This window comes from Telmatherina bonti (assembly GCF_933228915.1).
Source record: "Telmatherina bonti genome assembly, chromosome: 17".
NCBI lineage: Eukaryota > Metazoa > Chordata > Actinopteri > Atheriniformes > Telmatherinidae > Telmatherina > Telmatherina bonti.
In genome coordinates this window covers 35714136-35741995 of record NC_136615.1, presented here as the reverse complement: position 1 = coordinate 35741995, position 27860 = coordinate 35714136, and the positions used below count along the sequence as shown (strand labels likewise).

The following is a 27860-nucleotide window of genomic DNA, read 5'->3' as shown; positions in this document are numbered from 1 at the left end:
GAGCCTGAAATAGGACTGATAAAAATGTCTTTGTGTGCTTGACCTCCCTTCATCCTGCATGTTTTCGCTGTAACAGACATGGTCACGCTTTAGCTGTCGCAGGAAATGTCGCCTTTCTGTTTGGAGGAGCATGGACCGTCAACCAGGAGGTAACTGGCATTTAACTTTGCATGACCGTGCCTGAGGCTGGAAGTGAAACCGATGATCTCTCTCCTCTCACCCGTTCAGGCCAGTCCTGTCTACTTCAGAGACTTCTACATGCTAACAGGTGCATGTATGACACATTTAACACAGTCACAGTTTGGTTTAAAATGTACATTTAAAGCTGAATGTAAAGGATTCGTCAGAGCTTCTCCAACCACACGCCCCCCTGAAGTCATGTGATCAGGATCTTCTGGTCGTGCAGCAGAAAGACCTTCAAACAGGGAGGGAGGTGAAACGGAGAAAGTTTGGAATGGTCAAGACAGACTGCCTGGTCTTTAACTCAACGCTGAGTTTGGCACGCAGGAGGTTTTGGTGGATGAGGCAGCGTAGCAACCTCATAGGGGAGCCGTGGCGAGACCCTGATCCCTGCCCATCAACGGCACACCAGCAGGTTGTACGCGCCAAATCCAAGTTGTTCTCCTCAAAGAACGCGGCAGTTTAGGAGAATGTCACGGTAGCGGTGAAGGTGTGGAGACGGAAGTCATGACTGCAGAAGTACGAGGTTTTAATCCAGAAAGAAACTGAAGTCAGAACGGAGATGGGGACGCTAACAAACACAGGGACAAGAAACTAGCACAGGCAACTAAACCAACACAATGATCCAGCAACTGAGAACACAAACCAAGGGGTATAAATACACAGAGGAAGTAACGAGACTCAGGTGAAATGAATCAGAAAATCAAACCAGGTGAACTAATGAACAGGAACCCAGACATGAGAGAACTAAACAAGGAAAACCGCAAACCAAAACAGGAACCAGAACTAAAGAGAAACACAAAATATACCATGACACCCGGTGGTCTGTCCCTCCTGGGGAATTAGTCCAAGCAGATCGAGCAAAAACATTCTCCATCAAACAACTGGCGCCTAGAGGCAACATGGCTGTTATTAGTCGACTCATCCCCGGCCGAAGACATCAGCTCTTCTCAGTCTGTCCAAAGTGTTTTGAATACGTCGAATGCTACAGACTTGACTCTTTGTTTGACGTGTAACATACTGGAATTTACATGTACGTGTTTTTTCACCAGTTACCTCTGTGATGGATGCTAGCATACACTCCTTGACTGTGTCCGAGTCAGTAAACTGATTTTTCTTCTGATATCCATGCTACTTGCAACGATGCTGCTTGATCCGTACAAGCCTGATAAAATATCTGCCGTCTTGGCTAGAAATGTGAGCCTCAACATCTTCTGTCTGCAACAGCTCGCCGTGAGGAACAGTAGAGTTAAAGTTAGCATGGTTGTGTTGAAATATCTTCTCAAGTTGTCCTCTTTACACACGGCGAGGTGTTGCAGATCCACTCTGACAGCCATAAACGTACATTTCTCTGCCCGTTCATTGACTTTTCTCTGAGTCAACTTTTCTATTTGATGAAGTAGAGAGACACGCCATCTTGTTCGCCAAGCTGCATGAGATAAACAGATCAGAGCGTTGCTATGACGACGCGACTGGCTAAAACTGGTCTATTCTACCTGCTTCATGCATCAGACAGTCACGTGCTCCAGAATGGTTTTTAGCTGCCATGTGGGGCCCGGGTAGGACAAACACCAGCAGTTTGGACATGAAACAAAATGTACATAAAAGTCAGACATTTACACCACAGTGTCTGGTGTGTTGCTACTGGTACCACTGGCTGAGAGATCTTAGAAATGTCGTTTCACAGTGTATCAGTCACAGTTTTCACCATGTTGCGGTGGGGAAGGGGGCCCCTGGAACACTCTGGGCCGAGAGGCCTCAGGACTTTTAATCCGGCCCTGCCCAGAGGTCGGCCATTGTTGCGCTTTTCTCAGGTTAAACAGGGTGAGTGTGCACGTGCAGGACGATGTGAAAGACGTCACTGTTGCCCAGAGACTCCAATTCCAGTTTACACTGACGGGCCTTGCCTTGCACCGCGAGAAAAATCCACACTGGAGGCCATTGTCAAATCTGCTCAGTTTTATCCAACCAAAACTCCGTAACCATGGCAACGACAGGCCGGGATACAATAAAAACCTTTGTGTTCGACTGTCACAGCGTTGCTGTGTAAACAGGCCGTAGAATCCTTTCCCTCCTGTCGCCTCGCACCTGCACATGCAACCAGACACACGTTACACATCAGGGCCGGATTAAAAGTGCACAGATCCAACAACAAGGTCCAGGACTGCAGAGAATCCTGCATCAGACCCGGACTGGAAAACTCCAGCTGATGTTAGAAGAAGAGGAGATGCTAACGATGCTAAACATCATCCTAGAACTACATTTTAGAGACGTGTTGCTGCATCAGATTCATCAGCTCAGATCTTCCTCTGAATGAAAAAACATTTGAGTTTTATCTTCTTTCTCTTCTACTGGGAATAAAATAAAACTTCCTGCTCCTGCTTCCGTCGTCCATGAGCTCCGTGATGCAAACGTCACCGTAGTTTTAAGAAATGATTCCTGGTCTCCTGCAGTGACTCCAGATGACGTGACGTGGGAGGAGATTCCTCAGAGCGGAGACGTTCCGTCTGCTAGAGAAGGACACACACTCTGGTAAAATACACACTGCAGAGAAGGACACACACTCTGGTAAAACACACACTGCAGAGAAGGACACACACTCTGTTAAACACACACTGAGGTCCTCCTTGGGGTCCTCCTGGGGCTCCTCCTAGTGGTCCTGGTGGTCCTCCTGGGGGTCCTCCTTGGGGTCCTCCTGGGGGTCCTCCTTGGGGTCCTCCTGGTGGTCCTCCTGGGGGTCCTCCTGGTGGTCCTGGTGGTCCTCCTGGGGGTCCTCCTTGGGGTCCTCCTGGTGGTCCTTCTGGTGGTCCTCCTGGTGTTCCTCCTTGGGGTCCTCCTGGTGGTCCTTCTGGTGGTCCTCCTGGTGTTCCTCCTTGGGGTCCTCCTTGGGGTCCTCCTGGTGGTCCTCCTGGGGGTCCTTCTGGTGGTCCTCCTGGGGGTCCTCCAGTGGGTCCTTCTGGTGGTCCTCCTGGTGGTCCTCCTGGGGGTCCTCCAGGGGGTCCTTCTGGTGGTCCTCCTGGGGGTCCTCCAGGGGGGTGGGCTCTCATGCGTTTGGTTCGTTTCAGTGTGGTGCGGGGGAAGCTGTACCTGTTTGGAGGAGCTTCCAGCCCGGATGCTGCTGAATGTCTCCCAGGAGTCTACAGCTTCGACATCGGTGAGGACGTCTGCGGGACCAGAACCATGAAGCTGCGTGTGTTTCAGCTGTGACGTGTTTTCATGTCGCCACAGTGTCTTTGACGTGGGGATGCTTGGCAACCGGGGGCGTGGCTCTCAGAGCCCTGCGACACTGCTCGGTTGCTCTTGGAGACAACATCTACGTGTACGGAGGCATGCTGAAGGGGAGTCCAACTGATGACCTCCTGGTCTTCAACACAGGTTGTGTGAGTCCTCACGTCTGTCTCAGAGGGAATCAGCTGAAAGAAAAAGCATCGTAACGTTTTCCTGGTTGTGCTTCAGTGTCTCTCACCTGGACCCCGGTGAAGACAGGTGGATCACCGCCCCCCGCCCTGTGAGACCCCTGCCGCTCAAACCGCCGGCTCAGACTGAACCTGGCCTTCTGTGTCTGACATGCTACTGTGTGCACGTTGCAGATGGGGTCAGAGTTTCGCGTTGGCAGGTGATCAGGTGTTCATGTTCGGAGGAAACGACGAAGGAGGAGAATTCTGCAAAGACCTTTATGTTCTTAATTCAGGTGAGTTCAGGTTCAACTTCATGACAAACTTGTGTTTATATGTCTGCCTGAATACACTCCTGAAGCATCCGTTTGGTAAAATGATGAGAAAAATAAGGTAAATAATTATTTATAAACAATAAAAGGAGCTGAATGCATGTTTTACAGACAGTCTGATGTGGCAGAAATGGGAGGTGAAAGGAGACGCACCTGCAGCCTGCACTGGACAGACACTGACTGCACACCATGACAAGGTCAGGCAAGCTTTTTTTACAGCTGGAGAACATGAGAAACTAAATTCCTACATACGCGTTCATGTTCATTTCATTTCACACAAGTTTGTCAACTTTTCCATCAGACCCAGTGTTCCAGGCTTTTCCACGTTACTAAAGGCAGTGGCAGCGTGGACTGTCTGAGTTTTCTACGCACTTCCAAAAATCCAAATAGAAAAAAAGGAAAGGATTTATCCATCCATCCATCTATCTTCTGCCGCTTATCCGGGGTCGGGTCGCGGGGGCAGCAGCCTAAGCAGGGAAGCCCAGACTTCCCTCTCCCCAGCCACATTTGCCAACTCTGCAGGGGGATCCCAAGGCGTTCCCAGGCCAATCGAGAGATATAATCCCTCCAGCGTGTCCTGGGTCTTCCCCGGGGTCTCCTCCCAGAGGGACGTGCCTGGAACACCTCACCAGGGAGGTCCAGGAGGCATCCTGACCAGATGCCCAAGCCACCTCAATTGGTTCCTCTCGATGCGGAGGAGCAGCGGCTCTACTCTGAGCCCCTCCCGGATGACCGAGCTCCTCACCCTATCTCTAAGGGAGAGCCCGGCCACCCTGCGGAGGAAACCCATTTCAGCCGCCTGTATACGAGATCTCGTTCTTTTGGTCACGACCCACAGCTCATGACCATAGGTGAGGGTAGGAACATAGATCGACTGGTAAATCGAGAGCTTCGCCTTCTGGCTCAGCTCCTTCTTCACCACGACAGACCGGCGCAGAGTCCGCATTACTGCAGACGCCGCACCGATCCGTCTGTCGATCTCGCGCTCCATCCTTCCCTCACTCGTGAACAAGACCCCGAGATATTTAAACTCCTCCACTTGAGGCAGGACCTCACTCTCGACCCGGAGAGGGCAATCCACCCTATTCCGGCTGAGGACCATGGTCTCAGATTTGGAGGTGCTGATTCTCATCCCAGCCGCTTCACACTCGGCCGCGAATCGCTCAAGCGAGAGCTGGAGATCACGACCAGATGAAGCCAACAGGACCACGTCATCCGCAAAAAGCAGGGACCTAATCCTGAGGCCACCAAGTCGGATCCCCTCAACACCTCGGCTGCGCCTAGAAATTCTGTCCATATAAGTTATGAACAGAATCGGTGATAAAGGGCAGCCTTGGCGGAGTCCAACCCTAACTGGAAACGAATCCGACTTATTACCGGCAATGCGGACCAAGCTCTGACACCTGTCGTACAGGGACCGGACAGCCCTTACAAGGGGGTCCGGTACCCCATACTCCCGGAGTACCCCCCACAGGAGCCCCCAGGGGACACGGTCGAATGCCTTCTCCAGGTCCACAAAACACATATAGACTGGTTGGGCAAACTCCCATGCCCCCTCCAGGACCCCAAAGAGGGTATAGAGCTGGTCCACTGTTCCGCAACCAGGACGAAAACCACACTGCTCCTCCTCAATCCGAGATTCGACTATCCGGCGGACCCTCCTCTCCAGGACCCCTGAATAGACCTTACCAGGGAGGCTGAGGAGTGTGATTCCCCTGTAATTGGAACACACCCTCCAGCAGCTCCCCACCTCCACTGTACACAGTATTGATGGAGCACTGCTTCCCCCTCCTGAGCCGCCGGATGGTGGACCAGAATCTCCTCGAAGCCATCTGGAAGTCTTTCTCCATGGCCTCGCCGAACTCCTCCCATGCCCGAGTTTTTGCCTCGGCAACAGTCGAAGCCGCATGCCGCTTAGCCCGCCGGTACCCATCAGCTGCCTCCAGAGTCCCACAGGCCAAGAAGGCCCGATAGGACTCCTTCTTCAGCTTGATGGCATCCCTCACTGTTGGTGTCCACCAACGAGTCCTGGGATTACCGCCACGACAGGCACCAACGACCTTACAGCCACAGCTCCGGCTGGCTGCCTCAGCAATAGAGGCACGGAACACAGCCCATTCGGACTCAATGTCCCCCACCTCACTCGGGACATGGTTGAAGCTCTGCTGAAGGTGGGAGTTGAAGCTCGCTCTGACGGGGGACTCTGCCAGACGTTCCCAGCAGACCCTCACAACACGTTTGGGCCTGCCAGATCTGACCGGCCTCCTCCCCCACCACCTGAGCCAACTCACCACCAGGTGGTGATCAGTTGACAGCTCCGCCCCCCTCTTCATCCGAGTGTCCAAGGCATGTGGCCGCAGGTCCGACGATACAACTACAAAATCGATCATCGAACTGCGGCCCAGGGAATCCTGATGCCAGGTGTACATATGGACACTCTTATGCTGGAACATGGTGTTCGTTATGGACAATCCATGACGAGCACAGAAGTCCAATAACAAAAGACCATTTGGGTTCAGAGGGGGGGGACCATGCCTCCCAATCACTCCCCTCCAGGTCTCACTGTCATTGCCCACGTGAGCATTGAAGTCCCCCAGCAGAACAATGGAGTCCCCAGAAGGAGCACCCTCCAGCACTCCCTCCAAGGACTCCAGAAAGGGTGGGTACTCTGAACTGCTGTTCGGTGCATAAGCACAGACAACAGTCAGGACCCGTCCCCCCACCCGGAGGCGGAGGGAAACTACCCTTTCATCCACCGGGGTAAACCCCAACGTGCAGGCACCAGGCTGGGGGCTGATGAGAATGCCCACACCTGCTCGGCGCCTCTCACCATGAGGAACTCCAGAGTGGAAGAAAGTCCAGCCCCTTTCGAGGGTACTGGTTCCAGAGCCCAAGCCATGCGTCGAGGTGAGTCCAACTATATCTAGCCGGAACCGCTCAACCTCGTGCACAAGCTCAGGCTCCTTCCCCACCAGAGAGGTGACGTTCCACGTCCCTAGAGCCAGCTTCTGCAGCCGGGGATCGGACCGCCAGGGTCCCCGCCCCTTGCTGCCGCCCAGCTCACACTGCACCCGACCCCTACGGCCCCTCCCGCGGATGGTGAGCCCACGGGAGGTGGGGCCCCTGTAACCCTTTCGGGCTGAGCCCGACCGGGCCCCATGGGTAAAGGCCCGGCTACCAGACGTTCGCTCTCGTACCCCACCTCCAGACTTCGCTCCAGAGGGGGGTCCCGGTAACTCGCGTCCGGGCAAGGGAACATTCATGCCCAGGTTGGTCGTCATCGTATAGGTCGATGAGCCGTGCTTAGTCTGGTCTCTCCCTTAGACACCTGTTTGCCATGGGTGACCCTACCAGGGGCATAAAGCCCCCGACAACATAGCTGCTAGGATCTTCGGGACGCACAAACCCCTCCACCACGATAAGGTGACGGCTCAGGGAGGGGGGAAAGGATTTAGAAAATTACAAATTATTTATTTTTCTTTAAACAAAAAAGTAGAATAAAGGTGGATTATTATATATTTGTTATTATATTAAACGCCTGAAAATGGTAAAAAAAAAAAAAAAAAAATCATTTCATCATGTCTGACACCACCTGACACTGATTTAAAAAAAAAAACAAAAAAAAAATACCCCACCACCCCCTGGATGTGACATAAATTACCTGTCTGCCCTCACCATTCTCACACTCATCAAAAAGCTAACAGACTTTAAATCAAAATCTATCTGTGTAATATAACCTAATATACTAAATTATAATACAAGAAATAATTTTACTTCCATAAGCAATTTCTCATAAAAGAAAACAAAACCACATAAATGGCTTCTACACCCAATGAAGAGATTAAACGTAACGCAGGTTTGACTATCTGTGTGTTAAGAGCCAAAAAATGAGGTCTGTCAACTCCCAACGCAGAAAGATTAGACGGTGACTTTAACACGGTCGTTTTGTTTGACATATTAATGCAGAGAAAATAAAATTATGAATCACATGTATGGCAGGCATGTGGGTGTCGCGCCACAGAGGTCAATTTCAATTCAATTCAGTTCAATTCAATTCAACTTTATTTATATAGCGTCAAATCACGGCAATGCCATCTCAAGACGTTTTAACGACAGAGGGGAAAACATAATGAAGGCTAATTCATAATAGCCTATATAAGGAAACCAACAGATTGAGTTGAGTCCAACTCCATCTCCCATGCTGAGCAAGCACACTGGCGACAGTGGGAAGGAAAAAACTCCCTTTTAACAGGAAGGAAACCTCCGGCAGAACCCGGCTCAGGACAGGCAGCCATCTGCCTCTGCTGTGTGGGGGGAAGAGGACAGAAAGACAACAGACAACAGGAACTGCTACTCCCGGCCAGGGAGACCTGCTGAGACAGGAGACATACATGTTAATGATGCTACACTGTTATTTGGGGGGGGGAAGAGAGAGATAAAGAGAAAGAAGCTCAGTGTATCAGGAAATGTCCCTCAGCACTCTAAACCTATAGCAGCATAACTAAGGGATGCTAACCATCCCTAGCTATAGGACTTATCAAAAAGATAAGTCTTTAGCCTAGTCTTAAAGGTGGGGAGGGTGTCTGCTTCCCTAACACTAACTGGGAGCTTATTCCATAAGAGAGGGGCCTGATAACCAAAGGCTCTGCCTCCTGCTCGGCTCTTTGAGACTCTAGGAACCACAAGTAAGCCTGCAGTCTGCGAACGAAGTACTCTACTTGGTATATAAGGAACAATGAGGTCTTTGATATATAGTGGTGCCTGGTTGTGGAGGGCTTTATATGTAAGGAGAAGGATTTTAAATTCTATTCTAGATTTAACAGGCAGCCAATGAAGTGAGGCTAAAACTGGAGAAATATGATCTCTCCTGCTGGTTCTGGTCAGGACTCTGGCTGCAGAATTCTGGATCAGCTGAAGGGTTTTCAGGGCATATTTAGGACAGCCCAGTAATAGAGAGTTACAGTAATCTAGTCTCGAAGTAACAAAAGCGTGAACCAGTTTTTCTGCATCACTCTGAGACAGAATGTCCCTAATTTTGGCTATATTACGTAAATGAAAGAAGGCTGTTTTAGTAACCTGCTTAATATGTGGACCAAAGGACAGGTCCGAGTCAAATATTACTCCAAGGTTTCTCACTGTAGCACTGGAAGCTAAAGTAATGCCATCCAGGTTCATTACAAAACTGGAGAATTTAGCTCTGAGTTTTTCAGATCCAACAAGAATTACTTCAGTCTTATCTGAGTTTAAGAGGAGAAATTTTCTAGACATCCAAGTCTTTATGTCTATGAGACAATTTTGTAGCCTATTGGGCTGATTTGTTTCATCTGGTTTAAAGGATAAGTATATCTGAATATCATCTGCATAACAATGAAAGTTTATTCCATGCTGTCTAATAATTTTGCCTAAAGGGAGCATATATAGCGTGAAGAGTATTGGTCCAAGTACAGAACCTTGAGGAACTCCATGACTTACTGTAGTTTGTGAGGAGGACTTGTCATTTACATGAACGAACTGAAGTCTATCAGATAAATATGATTTAAACCAGCTTAATGCTGTACCTGTAATTCCAACCACCTGTTCTAGTCTCTGTAACAGAATGTTATGATCGACTGTATCAAATGCAGCACTAAGATCAAGCAAGATCAGTACGGACAGAAGTCCTTTGTTTGAGGCCATAAGGTCATTAGTAACTTTCACCAATGCTGTCTCAGTGCTATGATGAGCTCTAAATCCTGACGGAAACTCCTCGCATAAATTATTTCTGCTCAGGTGGGCATGTAGCTGAGCGGAAACTATTTTCTCCAGAATTTTGGACATAAACGGGAGGTTAGATATAGGTCTATAATTTGCTATCACCTCTGGATCCAGAGATTGCTTTTTAAGTAAAGGCTTGATTACAGCAGTTTTAAATGATTGTGGTACATATCCTGTCACTAAAGACATATTGATAAGATTTAGTAGTGATGTATCAATTAAAGGGAAAATGTCCTTAAAGAGGCTCGTTGGGAGAGGGTCTAAGATACAGGTGGATGGTTTAGGTTAAGCTATTATTTTAGTTAATTCAGAGGGTTGGACAGGACAGAAACTATTTAGACACAAGTCAGATCCAGTTGAGTCCAACAGATTGAGTTGGACTCAACTCAATATGTTGGTTTCCTTATATAGGCTATTATGAATTGGCTTTCATTATGTTTTCCCCTCTGTCTGTAAAGCGTCTTGAGATGGCATTGCCGTGATTTGACGCTATATAAATAAAGTTGAATTGAATTGAATTGGTTCTAAGGATGCTTCAGAGACCACAACAGGCACAACATTATAGGTAAAAGGAAGAGTATTGTGAATTTGATCTAATAGTGTCAATTTTATTCCTGAAAAAATACATGAAATCATCACAGCTAAGTGAGAAAGGAATACATGGCTCCACAGCGCTCCGACTCCTAGTAAGCCTAGCTACAGTGCTGAAAAGAAACCGAGGGTTGTTTTTGTTTTCCTCTATCAATGATGAATAATAAGCTGTTCTTGCCGTATGTAAGGCTTTTTTGTATACAATTAAACTTTCTTTCCAGGTTAAGTGAGACTCCTCTAATCCTGATGATTGCATCTGTTTTCCAAATACCTTGACGCCTGTTTTAGAGCTCGAAGCTGGGAATTAAACCAGGGAGCCTTCATAATCTTACCTAATTTCTTCTTCTTTAGGGGAGCAACATTATCCAAGGTTGTACACATTGAAGCTGTTATAGTATCAGCATGTTGATCAATCTGAGCAGGAGTAAGGCTTAAAGGGGGACTCTCAGTCATGCTAACACATGGTAGATGTGAAAAAAATGATTCAATTGATTGTTTAAATTTTGTAATATTATTGTCTGATAAACATCTACTATAGTAGAATTTATTTTTGGTCAGTGAGTAATCAAATAAAGTGAATTCAAAGGTTAATAAGAAGTGATCGGACAATACAGGGTTTTGAGGAAATACTTTGAGCTTATCAGTCTCAATACCAGATGTTAGAACCAGATCAAGAGTATGACCATGAGAGTGAGTGGCTCCATGGACATTTTGTGAAAACCCAACTGAGTTTAGAATAGAGCTAAAGGAAATGTTTAAACTATCATTTTCATGGTCAACATGAATATTAAAATCACCTAGTACAATGACCTTATCAGTAGTCAGCACTAACTCAGACAAGAGATCAGAGAATTCGGTCAGAAACTCGGAGTAAGGTCCAGGTGGGCGATACACTAATACTAAAAGGAGCGGTTTCTCTGAATTCCATTTTGGATGAGATAAATTTAATGTCAGGAATTTAAAGGATTTATAGTTAGTTTTGTGCTTAGGATTAATTAATAATTCTGACTGAAAAATAGCTGCAACACCTCCTCCTCTGCCTGTAGTTCTAGGAATGTGAAAGTTTAAATAGTTAGCTGGCGTAGCTTCATTAATACTAACATAATCCTCTTGCTGTCACCAGGTTTCCGTAAGACAGAATAAATCAATGTGGTGATCACCTATCAAGTCATTGACTAATAAAGACTTATTTGGGAGGGATCTAATATTCAGTAGGCCACACTTTATTGTCTTATTTTCAGATTTTATTAGATCCATTGTTTTTATTTTTATGAGGTTTTCACGATTAACCCCAGAAGTGTTTTTGTGTTGTTTAATTCTTACTGCTGGGAAGTTGTATAAGGTCGGAATGGGGTTTTGGGTGGGCGGCGGCAGGTGGGAAGCTGCAGAAAAGTGTGTAGGACTACAATTCTGCCTCCTGGTCCCAACCCTGAGTTGTCAATTTAGCTGACTAATAAAAGAGTCCATATTGCTAGATAAGAGAGCGGCTCCATCCAACGTGGGATGGATGCCATCTCTCCTAATAAGACCAGGCTTTCCCCAAAAAGCGCTCCAATTATCTATAAAACCCACGTTGTTATCGGGACACCACCTAGACAACCAGCGGTTGAAGGATGACATGCGGCTAAACATGTCATCACTGATTAAATTTGGCAAGGGACCAGAGAAAACTACGGAGTCCGACATGCTCTTGGCAAAGTTACACACCGAAGCAACATTAATTTTAGTGACCTCCGATTGGCGTAACCGGGTGTCGTTACCGCCGACATGAATTACAATCTTACGGTATTTACGTTTAGCCTTAGCCAGCAGTTTCAAATACGATTCGACGTCGCCCGCTCTGGCCCCAGGAATGCATTTGACTATGGTCCCCGGTGTCTCTAGAGCCACGTTTCTGACTATGGAACTACCTATAATCAGGGTTTCTGCCTCAGCGGGTGTGTCGCCGAGCGGGGAAAATCTGTTAGAAACGTGAACAGGTCGGTGGTGGCCAGTGGGTTTTGGTTTGGGGCTACGCTTCCGCCTGACCGTCGTCCAGCCCGCCTCGGCTCCCGGCTGCGCGGGAACTGCTGAGGGACGGCTCGGGATGGCTGCCCGGGCTGGTAGCTCCGCACTGGCTAATGGGGGCTTGCTGACTAACTGCTTCCCTGAGTGCGGAGCTGGGCTTCTAACTCACAGAGCCTCGCCTCCAAGGCTGCCAAGCTGCTACACTTAATACACCTACCGTTATCACTAAAGGAGGCGGAGGAGTAGCTAAACATCAGACACACCGAGCAAGAAAAGGCAGGGGACCGGGGTGTGGGAAGAGAGCTAGCAGCCATGCTAAAACCGAGTGCTTGAGCTGTTTAAGTCAGTAAACAGAAAGCCAAAGATCCCAAAAATAAATGCAATATATAGAACAGTGGTTTGGGAAGATATTGTGCGCTAAAGTGAGTGGTTGGTTAACAATAAATAGAGTTAGAAAGAAGTTAAAGGAGGCAACGGCTCTTAGCAATCCGCAGTGATACACCCTAGGCAAACAGGATATGACATAATACGTTACCGCAACGTCAGCATGTCCCAGACCGGGGAGTGTTTATTTTTGTCTTTTTTGTTCCTGATCAACATTTATTCTGCAGTTGTTTCCATTTTCTTCACAGTGACTTACATCTGAACAGATGGGAAGTCTCCCCGTCTTAGTAGAAGTTTTAGGTTCAAATATATATATATATATATATATATATATATATATATATATATATATATATATATATATATATATATGTACATATATATACACACACACACATATATATATATATATATATGTATATATATATATATATATATGTATATATATATATATATGTATATGTGTGTGTGTGTGTGTGTGCACAGGGGATTGCAGGCTTCATCACAGCATCATTTAAACCCAGACTTTGTTGAAGCTCCATCTGTGTGTAACTCTGTGTAAATAACTGACGAATAAATTAATTAATACTAGAGTACTCGTGTATTTTTAGAAAATGAGAGGTTCCATTGTAGTTTACTTTACTTGTATTGACATCAGTCTGTGCAAGCTAAGAGGGGTTGGAACATATCTGCATTTCTCATGACTCATGCGGTCATCATGGAGGGATGTTGTCACCTGTACTTTGTACCATATCTGGATGATCCAGAAACTGGACGTAAATAGTCTAGTTATAGTAAAGTAAAGTTATTAATGGTCTGATGTATGCGGAGGACTTGGCCAGTCCGTCTCCCTCCCTGCTGGTTTACAGCAACTGTGCAAGTTATGGTGGGGGGGGGGGGGGGGGCATGACATCATATCATCCTAAAAACCCTGCTGTGATCATTCCTAGACTTGTATGATCAGGTCAGATCATCAGAACTGGTTTATGTGATGATGATGATGACGTGAAAGCATCGTGTAGATTTTCTGCTTATTCACGGTGCAGTAAGTGAAAAGTCTCAGACTTGCACAGTCTTCAGGTTAGAGAAGACATAAAGCAGCAGATAGGTTAAAATGCAGCTGATGACAAGATGTGTTCAGCGGACACATCATAATAACGTCCCAAACTTTCATTCTATCAATGTGTATGTCTATGTGTCAGCTAGACTGAAAACCTTCTGATGGACTCGGCAGTAACAGCAGCTCTGTGTGTTGCTTTCTGTTTGGAAACACTGAGTCTGTTTCCATGGTGACTGTGTCTGAAATAAAGGAAATGGGAATAAAAATTATGGCGCTGTAGAATCTCATGAATAAACACAATACGATGTAAAAGGTGTGAATCTGGAAATTCACAGGACATCTACCTATTCGGAGGCAGGCGGAGCCATACTGACGGCTCCGTGACATCGTCCAATGAAATCCACAAGCTCAGTATTGGTAAGATGACCAGTAACGGATGTTTGAACGTGTTTGTGGTGTAAAACGAGCTGAACTGACCGAGTCTCTGCAGCGAAGATGAAGTGGAAGGTTCCTCTGTACGTCGGCATCCCTCCGGCTGGTCGACACCAACACGTGGCCTTCATCCTCCACAGCAACGTCAGCAGGCCTCCCAGTTTGTAGCATCTCACCTGCTGACTGGAAACAGCTGGAAATAACTCTGGTTTGCTCCGCAGCTGTTTGTGTTTGGAGGGACGAATGAAGAGCAGGACTTTAATGACCTGAAGGTGATGAAGCTGATTAACCCGTCTGAAAGGCAACCAGGTAACCAACCAAACTGGTCACTTTTATTGTTAGAACATGTTTGTGCTGAATTGTCGGATCAGAGGATCATGATGCTGCGAAAGCAGAAGAAAACACAAACAGATGCAAGAACGACAGTTTTCCTCCTGTTTTTCATCAGTGATGAAGGAGATTTTATCAGAGTTTGGTCTTCAGGGCGTCAGTCACAGGTCAGCATCTTCTGTACAAAGCATGCTTTCTATCTCTGTGTGTGTGTGTGTGTGTGTGTAGCCTCGCCTCTCAGCTGTAAAACTCTGGCTCTTCACAGATTCACTCCCACCAAAGTTCCCAACGTTCGCTATGAACTGAGCGACATCACTGCGTCCACCCAGCCCAGGAGCCCAGCTGTGCACGTGCAGGTGATGCGTGCACGTTGGAGGCGGGGCCATCAGGGCGTGAAACCCCAGTTAAAGCTGATCATCCCACATTTCCCTGCAGGGGTTCGTCCACTTCAGCGCGGTACGAGATCAGGCCATGAGACTGATCCAGACAGCGTTCACACTGCTGGACCAGGAGTTCCAGAAACTGGACCAGTAAGTTCTTCCATTTAGCCCAGAAACTGGACCAGTAAGATCTTCCACTCGGCCCCAGAAACTGGACCAGTAAGATCTTCCACTCGGCCCCAGAAACTGGACCAGTAAGATCTTCCACTCGGCCCGAGAAACTGGACCAGTAAGGTCTTCCACTCGGCCCGAGAAACTGGACCAGTAAGGTCTTCCACTCGGCCCCAAAAACTGGACCAGTAAGGTCTTCCACTCGGCCCCAGAAACTGGACCAGTAAGATCTTCCACTCGGCCCCAGAAACTGGACCAGTAAGATCTTCCATTTAGCCCAGAAACTGGACCAGTAAGATCTTCCACTCGGCCCCAGAAACTGGACCAGTAAGTTCTTCCACTTAGCCCAGAAACTGGACCAGTAAGTTCTTCCACCCAGCCCAGAAACTGGACCAGTAAGTTCTTCCATTTAGCCCAGAAACTGGACCAGTAAGATCTTCCACTCGGCCCCAGAAACTGGACCAGTAAGATCTTCCACTCGGCCCCAGAAACTGGACCAGTAAGATCTTCCACTCGGCCCCAGAAACTGGACCAGTAAGGTCTTCCACTCAGCCCAAGAAACTGGACCAGTAAGGTCTTCCATTTAGCCCAGAAACTGGACCAGTAAGTTCTTCCATTTAGCCTAGAAACTGGACCAGTAAGATCTTCCACTCGGCCCGAGAAACTGGACCAGTAAGGTCTTCCACTCAGCCCGAGAAACTGGACCAGTAAGGTCTTCCATTTAGCCCAGAAACTGGACCAGTAAGATCTTCCACTTAGCCCAGAAACTGGACCAGTAAGTTCTTCCATTTAGCCCAGAAACTGGACCAGTAAGTTCTTCCATTTAGCCCAGAAACTGGACCAGTAAGATCTTCCACTCGGCCCCAGAAACTGGACCAGTAAGATCTTCCACTCGGCCCCAGAAACTGGACCAGTGAGGTCTTCCACTCGGCCCCAGAAATTGGACCAGTAAGATCTTCCACTTAGCCCCAGAAACTGGACCAGTAAGATCTTCCACTCGGCCCCAGAAACTGGACCAGTAAGTTCTTCCACTTAGCCCAGAAACTGGACCAGTAAGATCTTCCACTTAGCCCAGAAAATGGACCAGTAAGTTCTTCCATTTAGCCCAGAAACTGGACCAGTAACATCTTCCATTTAGCCCAGAAACTGGACCAGTAAGTTCTTCCATTTAGCCCAGAAACTGGACCAGTAAGATCTTCCACTCGGCCCCAGAAACTGGACCAGTAAGATCTTCCACTCGGCCCCAGAAACTGGACCAGTAAGATCTTCCGCTCGGCCCCAGAAACTGGACCAGTAAGATCTTCCACTCGGCCCGAGAAACTGGACCAGTAAGGTCTTCCACTCGGCCCCAGAAACTGGACCAGTAAGTTCTTCCACTTAGCCCAGAAACTGGACCAGTAAGATCTTCCACTTAGCCCAGAAAATGGACCAGTAAGTTCTTCCATTTAGCCCAGAAACTGGACCAGTAAGATCTTCCATTTAGCCCAGAAACTGGACCAGTAAGTTCTTCCATTTAGCCCAGAAACTGGACCAGTAAGATCTTCCACTCGGCCCCAGAAACTGGACCAGTAAGTTCTTCCATTTAGCCCAGAAACTGGACCAGTAAGGTCTTCCACTCGGCCCCAGAAACTGGACCAGTAAGATCTTCCACTCGGCCCCAGAAACTGGACCAGTAAGATCTTCCACTCGGCCCCAGAAACTGGACCAGTAAGTTCTTCCATTTAGCCCAGAAACTGGACCAGTAAGTTCTTCCATTTAGCCCAGAAACTGGACCAGTAAGATCTTCCACTCGGCCCCAGAAACTGGACCAGTAAGTTCTTCCACTTAGCCCAGAAACTGGACCAGTAAGTTCTTCCACCCAGCCCAGAAACTGGACCAGTAAGATCGTCCACTCGGCCCCAGAAACTGGACCAGTAAGATCTTCCACTCGGCCCCCGGCCCCAGAAACTGGACCAGTAAGATCTTCCACTCGGCCCCAGAAACTGGACCAGTAAGATCTTCCACTCGGCCCCAGAAACTGGACCAGTAAGATCTTCCACTCGGCCCGAGAAACTGGACCAGTAAGGTCTTCCACTCGGCCCGAGAAACTGAACCAGTAAGGTCTTCCACTCGGCCCCAGAAACTGGACCAGTAAGGTCTTCCACTCAGCCCGAGAAACTGGACCAGTAAGATCTTCCACTCGGCCCCAGAAACTGGACCAGTAAGATCTTCCACTCGGCCCCAGAAACTGGACCAGTAAGTTCTTCCATTTAGCCCAGAAACTGGACCAGTAAGTTCTTCCATTTAGCCCAGAAACTGGACCAGTAAGATCTTCCACTCGGCCCCAGAAACTGGACCAGTAAGATCTTCCACTCGGCCCCAGAAACTGGACCAGTAAGATCTTCCACTCGGCCCCAGAAAATGGACCAGTAAGATCTTCCACTCGGCCCCAGAAACTGGACCAGTAAGGTCTTCCACTCGGCCCGAGAAACTGGACCAGTAAGGTCTTCCATTTAGCCCAGAAACTGGACCAGTAAGTTCTTCCACTCGGCCCCAGAAACTGGACCAGTAAGATCTTCGACTTAGCCCTAGAAACTGGACCAGTAAGATCTTCCACTCGGCCCCAGAAACTGGACCAGTAAGTTCTTCCACTCGGCCCCAGAAACTGGACCAGTAAGATCTTCCACTTAGCCCAGAAAATGGACCAGTAAGTTCTTCCATTTAGCCCAGAAAATGGACCAGTAAGATCTTCCATTTAGCCCAGAAACTGGACCAGTAAGTTCTTCCATTTAGCCCAGAAACTGGACCAGTAAGTTCTTCCATTTAGCCCAGAAACTGGACCAGTAAGATCTTCCACTCGGCCCCAGAAACTGGACCAGTAAGATCTTCCACTCGGCCCCAGAAACTGGACCAGTAAGATCTTCCACTCGGCCCGAGAAACTGGACCAGTAAGGTCTTCCACTCGGCCCGAGAAACTGGACCAGTAAGGTCTTCCATTTAGCCCAGAAACTGGACCAGTAAGGTCTTCCACTCGGCCCCAGAAACTGGACCAGTAAGATCTTCCACTTAGCCCCAGTAACTGGACCAGTAAGATCTTCCACTCGGCCCCAGAAACTGGACCAGTAAGATCTTCCACTCGGCCCCAGAAACTGGACCAGTAAGATCTTCCACTTAGCCCAGAAACTGGACCAGTAAGTTCTTCCATTTAGCCCAGAAACTGGACCAGTAAGATCTTCCACTTAGCCCAGAAACTGGACCAGTAAGTTCTTCCATTTAGCCCAGAAACTGGACCAGTAAGTTCTTCCACTTAGCCCAGAAACTGGACCAGTAAGTTCTTCCATTTAGCCCAGAAACTGGACCAGTAAGATCTTCCACTTAGCCCAGAAACTGGACCAGTAAGTTCTTCCATTTAGCCCAGAAACTGGACCAGTAAGTTCTTCCATTTAGCCCAGAAACTGGACCAGTGAGATCTTCCACTCGGCCCCAGAAACTGGACCAGTAAGGTCTTCCACTCGGCCCCAGAAACTGGACCAGTAAGATCTTCCACTCGGCCCCAGAAACTGGACCAGTAAGATCTTCCACTTAGCCCAGAAACTGGACCAGTAAGTTCTTCCACTTAGCCCAGAAACTGGACCAGTAAGTTCTTCCATTTAGCCCAGAAACTGGACCAGTAAGATCTTCCACTCGGCCCGAGAAACTGGACCAGTAAGGTCTTCCACTCGGCCCCAGAAACTGGACCAGTAAGGTCTTCCACTCGGCCCCAGAAACTGGACCAGTAAGATCTTCCACTCGGCCCCAGAAACTGGACCAGTAAGATCTTCCACTCGGCCCCAGAAACTGGACCAGTAAGTTCTTCCATTTAGCCCAGAAACTGGACCAGTAAGTTCTTCCATTTAGCCCAGAAACTGGACCAGTAAGATCTTCCACTCGGCCCCAGAAACTGGACCAGTAAGATCTTCCACTCGGCCCCAGAAACTGGACCAGTAAGATCTTCCACTCGGCCCCAGAAACTGGACCAGTAAGATCTTCCACTCGGCCCCAGAAACTGGACCAGTAAGGTCTTCCACTCGGCCCGAGAAACTGGACCAGTAAGGTCTTCCATTTAGCCCAGAAACTGGACCAGTAAGTTCTTCCATTTAGCCCAGAAACTGGACCAGTAAGTTTTTCCACTCGGCCGCAGAAACTGGACCAGTAAGATCTTCCACTCGGCCCCAGAAACTGGACCAGTAATATCTTCCACTCGGCCCCACAAACTGGACCAGTAAGATCTTCCACTCGGCCCGAGAAACTGGACCAGTAAGGTCTTCCACTCGGCCCCAGAAACTTGACCAGTAAGGTCTTCCACTCGGCCCCAGAAACTGGACCAGTAAGGTCTTCCACTCGGCCCCAGAAACTGGACCAGTAAGATCTTCCACTCGGCCCCAGAAACTGGACCAGTAAGATCTTCCACTTAGCCCAGAAACTGGACCAGTAAGTTCTTCCACTTAGCCCAGAAACTGGACCAGTAAGTTCTTCCATTTAGCCCAGAAACTGGACCAGTAAGATCTTCCACTCGGCCCCAGAAACTGGACCAGTAAGATCTTCCACTCGGCCCCAGAAACTGGACCAGTAAGGTCTTCCACTCGGCCCCAGAAACTGGACCAGTAAGATCTTCCACTTAGCCCCAGAAACTGGACCAGTAAGATCTTCCACTCGGCCCCAGAAACTGGACCAGTAAGTTCTTCCACTTAGCCCAGAAACTGGACCAGTAAGTTCTTCCACCCAGCCCAGAAAGTGGACCAGTAAGATCGTCCACTCGGCCCCAGAAACTGGACCAGTAAGATCTTCCACTCGGCCCCAGAAACTGGACCAGTAAGTTCTTCCATTTAGCCCAGAAACTGGACCAGTAAGTTCTTCCATTTAGCCCAGAAACTGGACCAGTAAGATCTTCCACTCGGGCCCAGAAACTGGACCAGTAAGTTCTTCCACTTAGCCCAGAAACTGGACCAGTAAGGTCTTCCACCCAGCCCAGAAACTGGACCAGTAAGATCGTCCACTCGGCCCCAGAAACTGGACCAGTAAGATCTTCCACTCGGCCCCAGAAACTGGACCAGTAAGATCTTCCACTCGGCCCCAGAAACTGGACCAGTAAGATCTTCCACTCGGCCCCAGAAACTGGACCAGTAAGATCTTCCACTCGGCCCGAGAAACTGGACCAGTAAGGTCTTCCACTCGGCCCGAGAAACTGGACCAGTAAGGTCTTCCACTCGGCCCCAGAAACTGGACCAGTAAGATCTTCCACTCGGCCCCAGAAACTGGACCAGTAAGATCTTCCACTCGGCCCCAGAAACTGGACCAGTAAGATCTTCCACTCGGCCCCAGAAACTGGACCAGTAAGTTCTTCCATTTAGCCCAGAAACTGGACCAGTAAGTTCTTCCATTTAGCCCAGAAACTGGACCAGTAAGATCTTCCACTCGGCCCCAGAAACTGGACCAGTAAGTTCTTCCATTTAGCCCAGAAACTGGACCAGTAAGGTCTTCCACTCGGCCCCAGAAGCTGGACCAGTAAGATCTTCCACTCGGCCCCAGAAACTGGACCAGTAAGATCTTCCACTCGGCCCCAGAAACTGGACCAGTAAGTTCTTCCATTTAGCCCAGAAACTGGACCAGTAAGTTCTTCCATTTAGCCCAGAAACTGGACCAGTAAGATCTTCCACTCGGCCCCAGAAACTGGACCAGTAAGATCTTCCACTTAGCCCAGAAACTGGACCAGTAAGATCTTCCACTCGGCCCCAGAAACTGGACCAGTAAGGTCTTCCACTCGGCCCCAGAAACTGGACCAGTAAGATCTTCCACTTAGCCCCAGAAACTGGACCAGTAAGATCTTCCACTCGGCCCCAGAAACTGGACCAGTAAGTTCTTCCACTTAGCCCAGAAACTGGACCAGTAAGTTCTTCCATTTAGCCCAGAAACTGGACCAGTAAGATCTTCCACTCGGTCCCAGAAACTGGACCAGTAAGTTCTTCCATTTAGCCCAGAAACTGGACCAGTAAGGTCTTCCACTCGGCCCCAGAAACTGGACCAGTAAGATCTTCCACTCGGCCCCAGAAACTGGACCAGTAAGATCTTCCACTCGGCCCCAGAAACTGGACCAGTAAGTTCTTCCATTTAGCCCAGAAACTGGACCAGTAAGTTCTTCCATTTAGCCCAGAAACTGGACCAGTAAGATCTTCCACTCGGCCCCAGAAACTGGACCAGTAAGTTCTTCCACCCAGCCCAGAAACTGGACCAGTAAGATCGTCCACTCGGCCCCAGAAACTGGACCAGTAAGATCTTCCACTCGGCCCCCGGCCCCAGAAACTGGACCAGTAAGATCTTCCACTCGGCCCCAGAAACTGGACCAGTAAGATCTTCCACTCGGCCCCAGAAACTGGACCAGTAAGATCTTCCACTCGGCCCGAGAAACTGGACCAGTAAGGTCTTCCACTCGGCCCCAGAAACTGGACCAGTAAGGTCTTCCACTCGGCCCCAGAAACTGGACCAGTAAGATCTTCCACTCGGCCCCAGAAACTGGACCAGTAAGATCTTCCACTCGGCCCCAGAAACTGGACCAGTAAGTTCTTCCATTTAGCCCAGAAACTGGACCAGTAAGTTCTTCCATTTAGCCCAGAAACTGGACCAGTAAGATCTTCCACTCGGCCCCAGAAACTGGACCAGTAAGATCTTCCACTCGGCCCCAGAAACTGGACCAGTAAGATCTTCCACTCGGCCCCAGAAACTGGACCAGTAAGATCTTCCACTCGGCCCCAGAAACTGGACCAGTAAGGTCTTCCACTCGGCCCGAGAAACTGGACCAGTAAGGTCTTCCATTTAGCCCAGAAACTGGACCAGTAAGTTCTTCCATTTAGCCCAGAAACTGGACCAGTAAGTTTTTCCACTCGGCCGCAGAAACTGGACCAGTAAGATCTTCCACTCGGCCCCAGAAACTGGACCAGTAATATCTTCCACTCGGCCCCACAAACTGGACCAGTAAGATCTTCCACTCGGCCCGAGAAACTGGACCAGTAAGGTCTTCCACTCGGCCCCAGAAACTTGACCAGTAAGGTCTTCCACTCGGCCCCAGAAACTGGACCAGTAAGGTCTTCCACTCGGCCCCAGAAACTGGACCAGTAAGATCTTCCACTCGGCCCCAGAAACTGGACCAGTAAGATCTTCCACTTAGCCCAGAAACTGGACCAGTAAGTTCTTCCACTTAGCCCAGAAACTGGACCAGTAAGTTCTTCCATTTAGCCCAGAAACTGGACCAGTAAGATCTTCCACTCGGCCCCAGAAACTGGACCAGTAAGATCTTCCACTCGGCCCCAGAAACTGGACCAGTAAGGTCTTCCACTCGGCCCCAGAAACTGGACCAGTAAGATCTTCCACTTAGCCCCAGAAACTGGACCAGTAAGATCTTCCACTCGGCCCCAGAAACTGGACCAGTAAGTTCTTCCACTTAGCCCAGAAACTGGACCAGTAAGTTCTTCCACCCAGCCCAGAAAGTGGACCAGTAAGATCGTCCACTCGGCCCCAGAAACTGGACCAGTAAGATCTTCCACTCGGCCCCAGAAACTGGACCAGTAAGTTCTTCCATTTAGCCCAGAAACTGGACCAGTAAGTTCTTCCATTTAGCCCAGAAACTGGACCAGTAAGATCTTCCACTCGGGCCCAGAAACTGGACCAGTAAGTTCTTCCACTTAGCCCAGAAACTGGACCAGTAAGGTCTTCCACCCAGCCCAGAAACTGGACCAGTAAGATCGTCCACTCGGCCCCAGAAACTGGACCAGTAAGATCTTCCACTCGGCCCCAGAAACTGGACCAGTAAGATCTTCCACTCGGCCCCAGAAACTGGACCAGTAAGATCTTCCACTCGGCCCCAGAAACTGGACCAGTAAGATCTTCCACTCGGCCCGAGAAACTGGACCAGTAAGGTCTTCCACTCGGCCCGAGAAACTGGACCAGTAAGGTCTTCCACTCGGCCCCAGAAACTGGACCAGTAAGATCTTCCACTCGGCCCCAGAAACTGGACCAGTAAGATCTTCCACTCGGCCCCAGAAACTGGACCAGTAAGATCTTCCACTCGGCCCCAGAAACTGGACCAGTAAGTTCTTCCATTTAGCCCAGAAACTGGACCAGTAAGTTCTTCCATTTAGCCCAGAAACTGGACCAGTAAGATCTTCCACTCGGCCCCAGAAACTGGACCAGTAAGTTCTTCCATTTAGCCCAGAAACTGGACCAGTAAGGTCTTCCACTCGGCCCCAGAAGCTGGACCAGTAAGATCTTCCACTCGGCCCCAGAAACTGGACCAGTAAGATCTTCCACTCGGCCCCAGAAACTGGACCAGTAAGTTCTTCCATTTAGCCCAGAAACTGGACCAGTAAGTTCTTCCATTTAGCCCAGAAACTGGACCAGTAAGATCTTCCACTCGGCCCCAGAAACTGGACCAGTAAGATCTTCCACTTAGCCCAGAAACTGGACCAGTAAGATCTTCCACTCGGCCCCAGAAACTGGACCAGTAAGGTCTTCCACTCGGCCCCAGAAACTGGACCAGTAAGATCTTCCACTTAGCCCCAGAAACTGGACCAGTAAGATCTTCCACTCGGCCCCAGAAACTGGACCAGTAAGTTCTTCCACTTAGCCCAGAAACTGGACCAGTAAGTTCTTCCATTTAGCCCAGAAACTGGACCAGTAAGATCTTCCACTCGGTCCCAGAAACTGGACCAGTAAGTTCTTCCATTTAGCCCAGAAACTGGACCAGTAAGGTCTTCCACTCGGCCCCAGAAACTGGACCAGTAAGATCTTCCACTCGGCCCCAGAAACTGGACCAGTAAGATCTTCCACTCGGCCCCAGAAACTGGACCAGTAAGTTCTTCCATTTAGCCCAGAAACTGGACCAGTAAGTTCTTCCATTTAGCCCAGAAACTGGACCAGTAAGATCTTCCACTCGGCCCCAGAAACTGGACCAGTAAGTTCTTCCACCCAGCCCAGAAACTGGACCAGTAAGATCGTCCACTCGGCCCCAGAAACTGGACCAGTAAGATCTTCCACTCGGCCCCCGGCCCCAGAAACTGGACCAGTAAGATCTTCCACTCGGCCCCAGAAACTGGACCAGTAAGATCTTCCACTCGGCCCCAGAAACTGGACCAGTAAGATCTTCCACTCGGCCCGAGAAACTGGACCAGTAAGGTCTTCCACTCGGCCCGAGAAACTGAACCAGTAAGGTCTTCCACTCGGCCCCAGAAACTGGACCAGTAAGGTCTTCCACTCAGCCCGAGAAACTGGACCAGTAAGATCTTCCACTCGGCCCCAGAAACTGGACCAGTAAGATCTTCCACTCGGCCCCAGAAACTGGACCAGTAAGTTCTTCCATTTAGCCCAGAAACTGGACCAGTAAGTTCTTCCATTTAGCCCAGAAACTGGACCAGTAAGATCTTCCACTCGGCCCCAGAAACTGGACCAGTAAGATCTTCCACTCGGCCCCAGAAACTGGACCAGTAAGATCTTCCACTCGGCCCCAGAAACTGGACCAGTAAGATCTTCCACTCGGCCCCAGAAACTGGACCAGTAAGGTCTTCCACTCGGCCCGAGAAACTGGACCAGTAAGGTCTTCCATTTAGCCCAGAAACTGGACCAGTAAGTTCTTCCACTCGGCCCCAGAAACTGGACCAGTAAGATCTTCCACTTAGCCCTAGAAACTGGACCAGTAAGATCTTCCACTCGGCCCCAGAAACTGGACCAGTAAGTTCTTCCACTCGGCCCCAGAAACTGGACCAGTAAGATCTTCCACTTAGCCCAGAAAATGGACCAGTAAGTTCTTCCATTTAGCCCAGAAAATGGACCAGTAAGATCTTCCATTTAGCCCAGAAACTGGACCAGTAAGTTCTTCCATTTAGCCCAGAAACTGGACCAGTAAGTTCTTCCATTTAGCCCAGAAACTGGACCAGTAAGATCTTCCACTCGGCCCCAGAAACTGGACCAGTAAGATCTTCCACTCGGCCCCAGAAACTGGACCAGTAAGATCTTCCACTCGGCCCGAGAAACTGGACCAGTAAGGTCTTCCACTCGGCCCGAGAAACTGGACCAGTAAGGTCTTCCATTTAGCCCAGAAACTGGACCAGTAAGGTCTTCCACTCGGCCCCAGAAACTGGACCAGTAAGATCTTCCACTTAGCCCCAGTAACTGGACCAGTAAGATCTTCCACTCGGCCCCAGAAACTGGACCAGTAAGATCTTCCACTCGGCCCCAGAAACTGGACCAGTAAGGTCTTCCACTCGGCCCCAGAAACTGGACCAGTAAGATCTTCCACTCGGCCCCAGAAACTGGACCAGTAAGATCTTCCACTTAGCCCAGAAACTGGACCAGTAAGATCTTCCACTCGGCCCGAGAAACTGGACCAGTAAGGTCTTCCACTCGGCCCGAGAAACTGGACCAGTAAGGTCTTCCACTCGGCCCGAGAAACTGGACCAGTAAGGTCTTCCATTTAGCCCAGAAACTGGACCAGTAAGGTCTTCCACTCGGCCCCAGAAACTGGACCAGTAAGATCTTCCACTTAGCCCCAGTAACTGGACCAGTAAGATCTTCCACTCGGCCCCAGAAACTGGACCAGTAAGATCTTCCACTCGGCCCCAGAAACTGGACCAGTAAGATCTTCCACTTAGCCCAGAAACTGGACCAGTAAGTTCTTCCATTTAGCCCAGAAACTGGACCAGTAAGATCTTCCACTTAGCCCAGAAACTGGACCAGTAAGTTCTTCCATTTAGCCCAGAAACTGGACCAGTAAGTTCTTCCACTTAGCCCAGAAACTGGACCAGTAAGTTCTTCCATTTAGCCCAGAAACTGGACCAGTAAGATCTTCCACTTAGCCCAGAAACTGGACCAGTAAGTTCTTCCATTTAGCCCAGAAACTGGACCAGTAAGTTCTTCCATTTAGCCCAGAAACTGGACCAGTGAGATCTTCCACTCGGCCCCAGAAACTGGACCAGTAAGATCTTCCACTCGGCCCCAGAAACTGGACCAGTAAGGTCTTCCACTCGGCCCCAGAAACTGGACCAGTAAGATCTTCCACTCGGCCCCAGAAACTGGACCAGTAAGATCTTCCACTTAGCCCAGAAACTGGACCAGTAAGTTCTTCCACTTAGCCCAGAAACTGGACCAGTAAGTTCTTCCATTTAGCCCAGAAACTGGACCAGTAAGATCTTCCACTCGGCCCGAGAAACTGGACCAGTAAGGTCTTCCACTCGGCCCCAGAAACTGGACCAGTAAGGTCTTCCACTCGGCCCCAGAAACTGGACCAGTAAGATCTTCCACTCGGCCCCAGAAACTGGACCAGTAAGATCTTCCACTCGGCCCCAGAAACTGGACCAGTAAGTTCTTCCATTTAGCCCAGAAACTGGACCAGTAAGTTCTTCCATTTAGCCCAGAAACTGGACCAGTAAGATCTTCCACTCGGCCCCAGAAACTGGACCAGTAAGATCTTCCACTCGGCCCCAGAAACTGGACCAGTAAGATCTTCCACTCGGCCCCAGAAACTGGACCAGTAAGATCTTCCACTCGGCCCGAGAAACTGGACCAGTAAGGTCTTCCACTCGGCCCGAGAAACTGGACCAGTAAGGTCTTCCATTTAGCCCAGAAACTGGACCAGTAAGTTCTTCCATTTAGCCCAGAAACTGGACCAGTAAGTTTTTCCACTCGGCCGCAGAAACTGGACCAGTAAGATCTTCCACTCGGCCCCAGAAACTGGACCAGTAATATCTTCCACTCGGCCCCACAAACTGGACCAGTAAGATCTTCCACTCGGCCCGAGAAAGTGGACCAGTAAGGTCTTCCACTCGGCCCCAGAAACTGGACCAGTAAGTTCTTCCACTTAGCCCAGAAACTGGACCAGTAAGTTCTTCCACCCAGCCCAGAAAGTGGACCAGTAAGATCGTCCACTCGGCCCCAGAAACTGGACCAGTAAGATCTTCCACTCGGCCCCAGAAACTGGACCAGTAAGTTCTTCCATTTAGCCCAGAAACTGGACCAGTAAGTTCTTCCATTTAGCCCAGAAACTGGACCAGTAAGATCTTCCACTCGGGCCCAGAAACTGGACCAGTAAGTTCTTCCACTTAGCCCAGAAACTGGACCAGTAAGGTCTTCCACCCAGCCCAGAAACTGGACCAGTAAGATCGTCCACTCGGCCCCAGAAACTGGACCAGTAAGATCTTCCACTCGGCCCCAGAAACTGGACCAGTAAGATCTTCCACTCGGCCCCAGAAACTGGACCAGTAAGATCTTCCACTCGGCCCCAGAAACTGGACCAGTAAGATCTTCCACTCGGCCCGAGAAACTGGACCAGTAAGGTCTTCCACTCGGCCCGAGAAACTGGACCAGTAAGGTCTTCCACTCGGCCCCAGAAACTGGACCAGTAAGATCTTCCACTCGGCCCCAGAAACTGGACCAGTAAGATCTTCCACTCGGCCCCAGAAACTGGACCAGTAAGTTCTTCCATTTAGCCCAGAAACTGGACCAGTAAGTTCTTCCATTTAGCCCAGAAACTGGACCAGTAAGATCTTCCACTCGGCCCCAGAAACTGGACCAGTAAGTTCTTCCATTTAGCCCAGAAACTGGACCAGTAAGGTCTTCCACTCGGCCCCAGAAACTGGACCAGTAAGATCTTCCACTCGGCCCCAGAAACTGGACCAGTAAGATCTTCCACTCGGCCCCAGAAACTGGACCAGTAAGTTCTTCCATTTAGCCCAGAAACTGGACCAGTAAGTTCTTCCATTTAGCCCAGAAACTGGACCAGTAAGATCTTCCACTCGGCCCCAGAAACTGGACCAGTAAGATCTTCCACTCGGCCCCAGAAACT

The 27860-nt window shown here is 49.3% G+C and overlaps 1 protein-coding gene across 1 annotated transcript in view; it reads left to right on the top strand.

Moving 5' to 3' along the window:
* LOC306768647 (uncharacterized protein) overlaps positions 1-27860 on the top strand; it is a gene marked incomplete at its 5' end in the record, with an annotated part of 148799 nt that overhangs the window by 349 nt on the left and 120590 nt on the right. The window contains 14 exons of the mRNA XM_079257060.1: positions 77-149; positions 229-268; positions 2634-2712; positions 3246-3334; positions 3409-3555; positions 3637-3688; positions 3771-3871; positions 4019-4104; positions 14039-14120; positions 14194-14279; positions 14357-14444; positions 14584-14632; positions 14731-14821; positions 14901-14995. Coding sequence (XP_079113186.1) covers positions 77-149; positions 229-268; positions 2634-2712; positions 3246-3334; positions 3409-3555; positions 3637-3688; positions 3771-3871; positions 4019-4104; positions 14039-14120; positions 14194-14279; positions 14357-14444; positions 14584-14632; positions 14731-14821; positions 14901-14995 — 1158 coding nt within the window. The remainder of the gene's footprint in view (positions 1-76; positions 150-228; positions 269-2633; positions 2713-3245; positions 3335-3408; positions 3556-3636; positions 3689-3770; positions 3872-4018; positions 4105-14038; positions 14121-14193; positions 14280-14356; positions 14445-14583; positions 14633-14730; positions 14822-14900; positions 14996-27860) is intronic.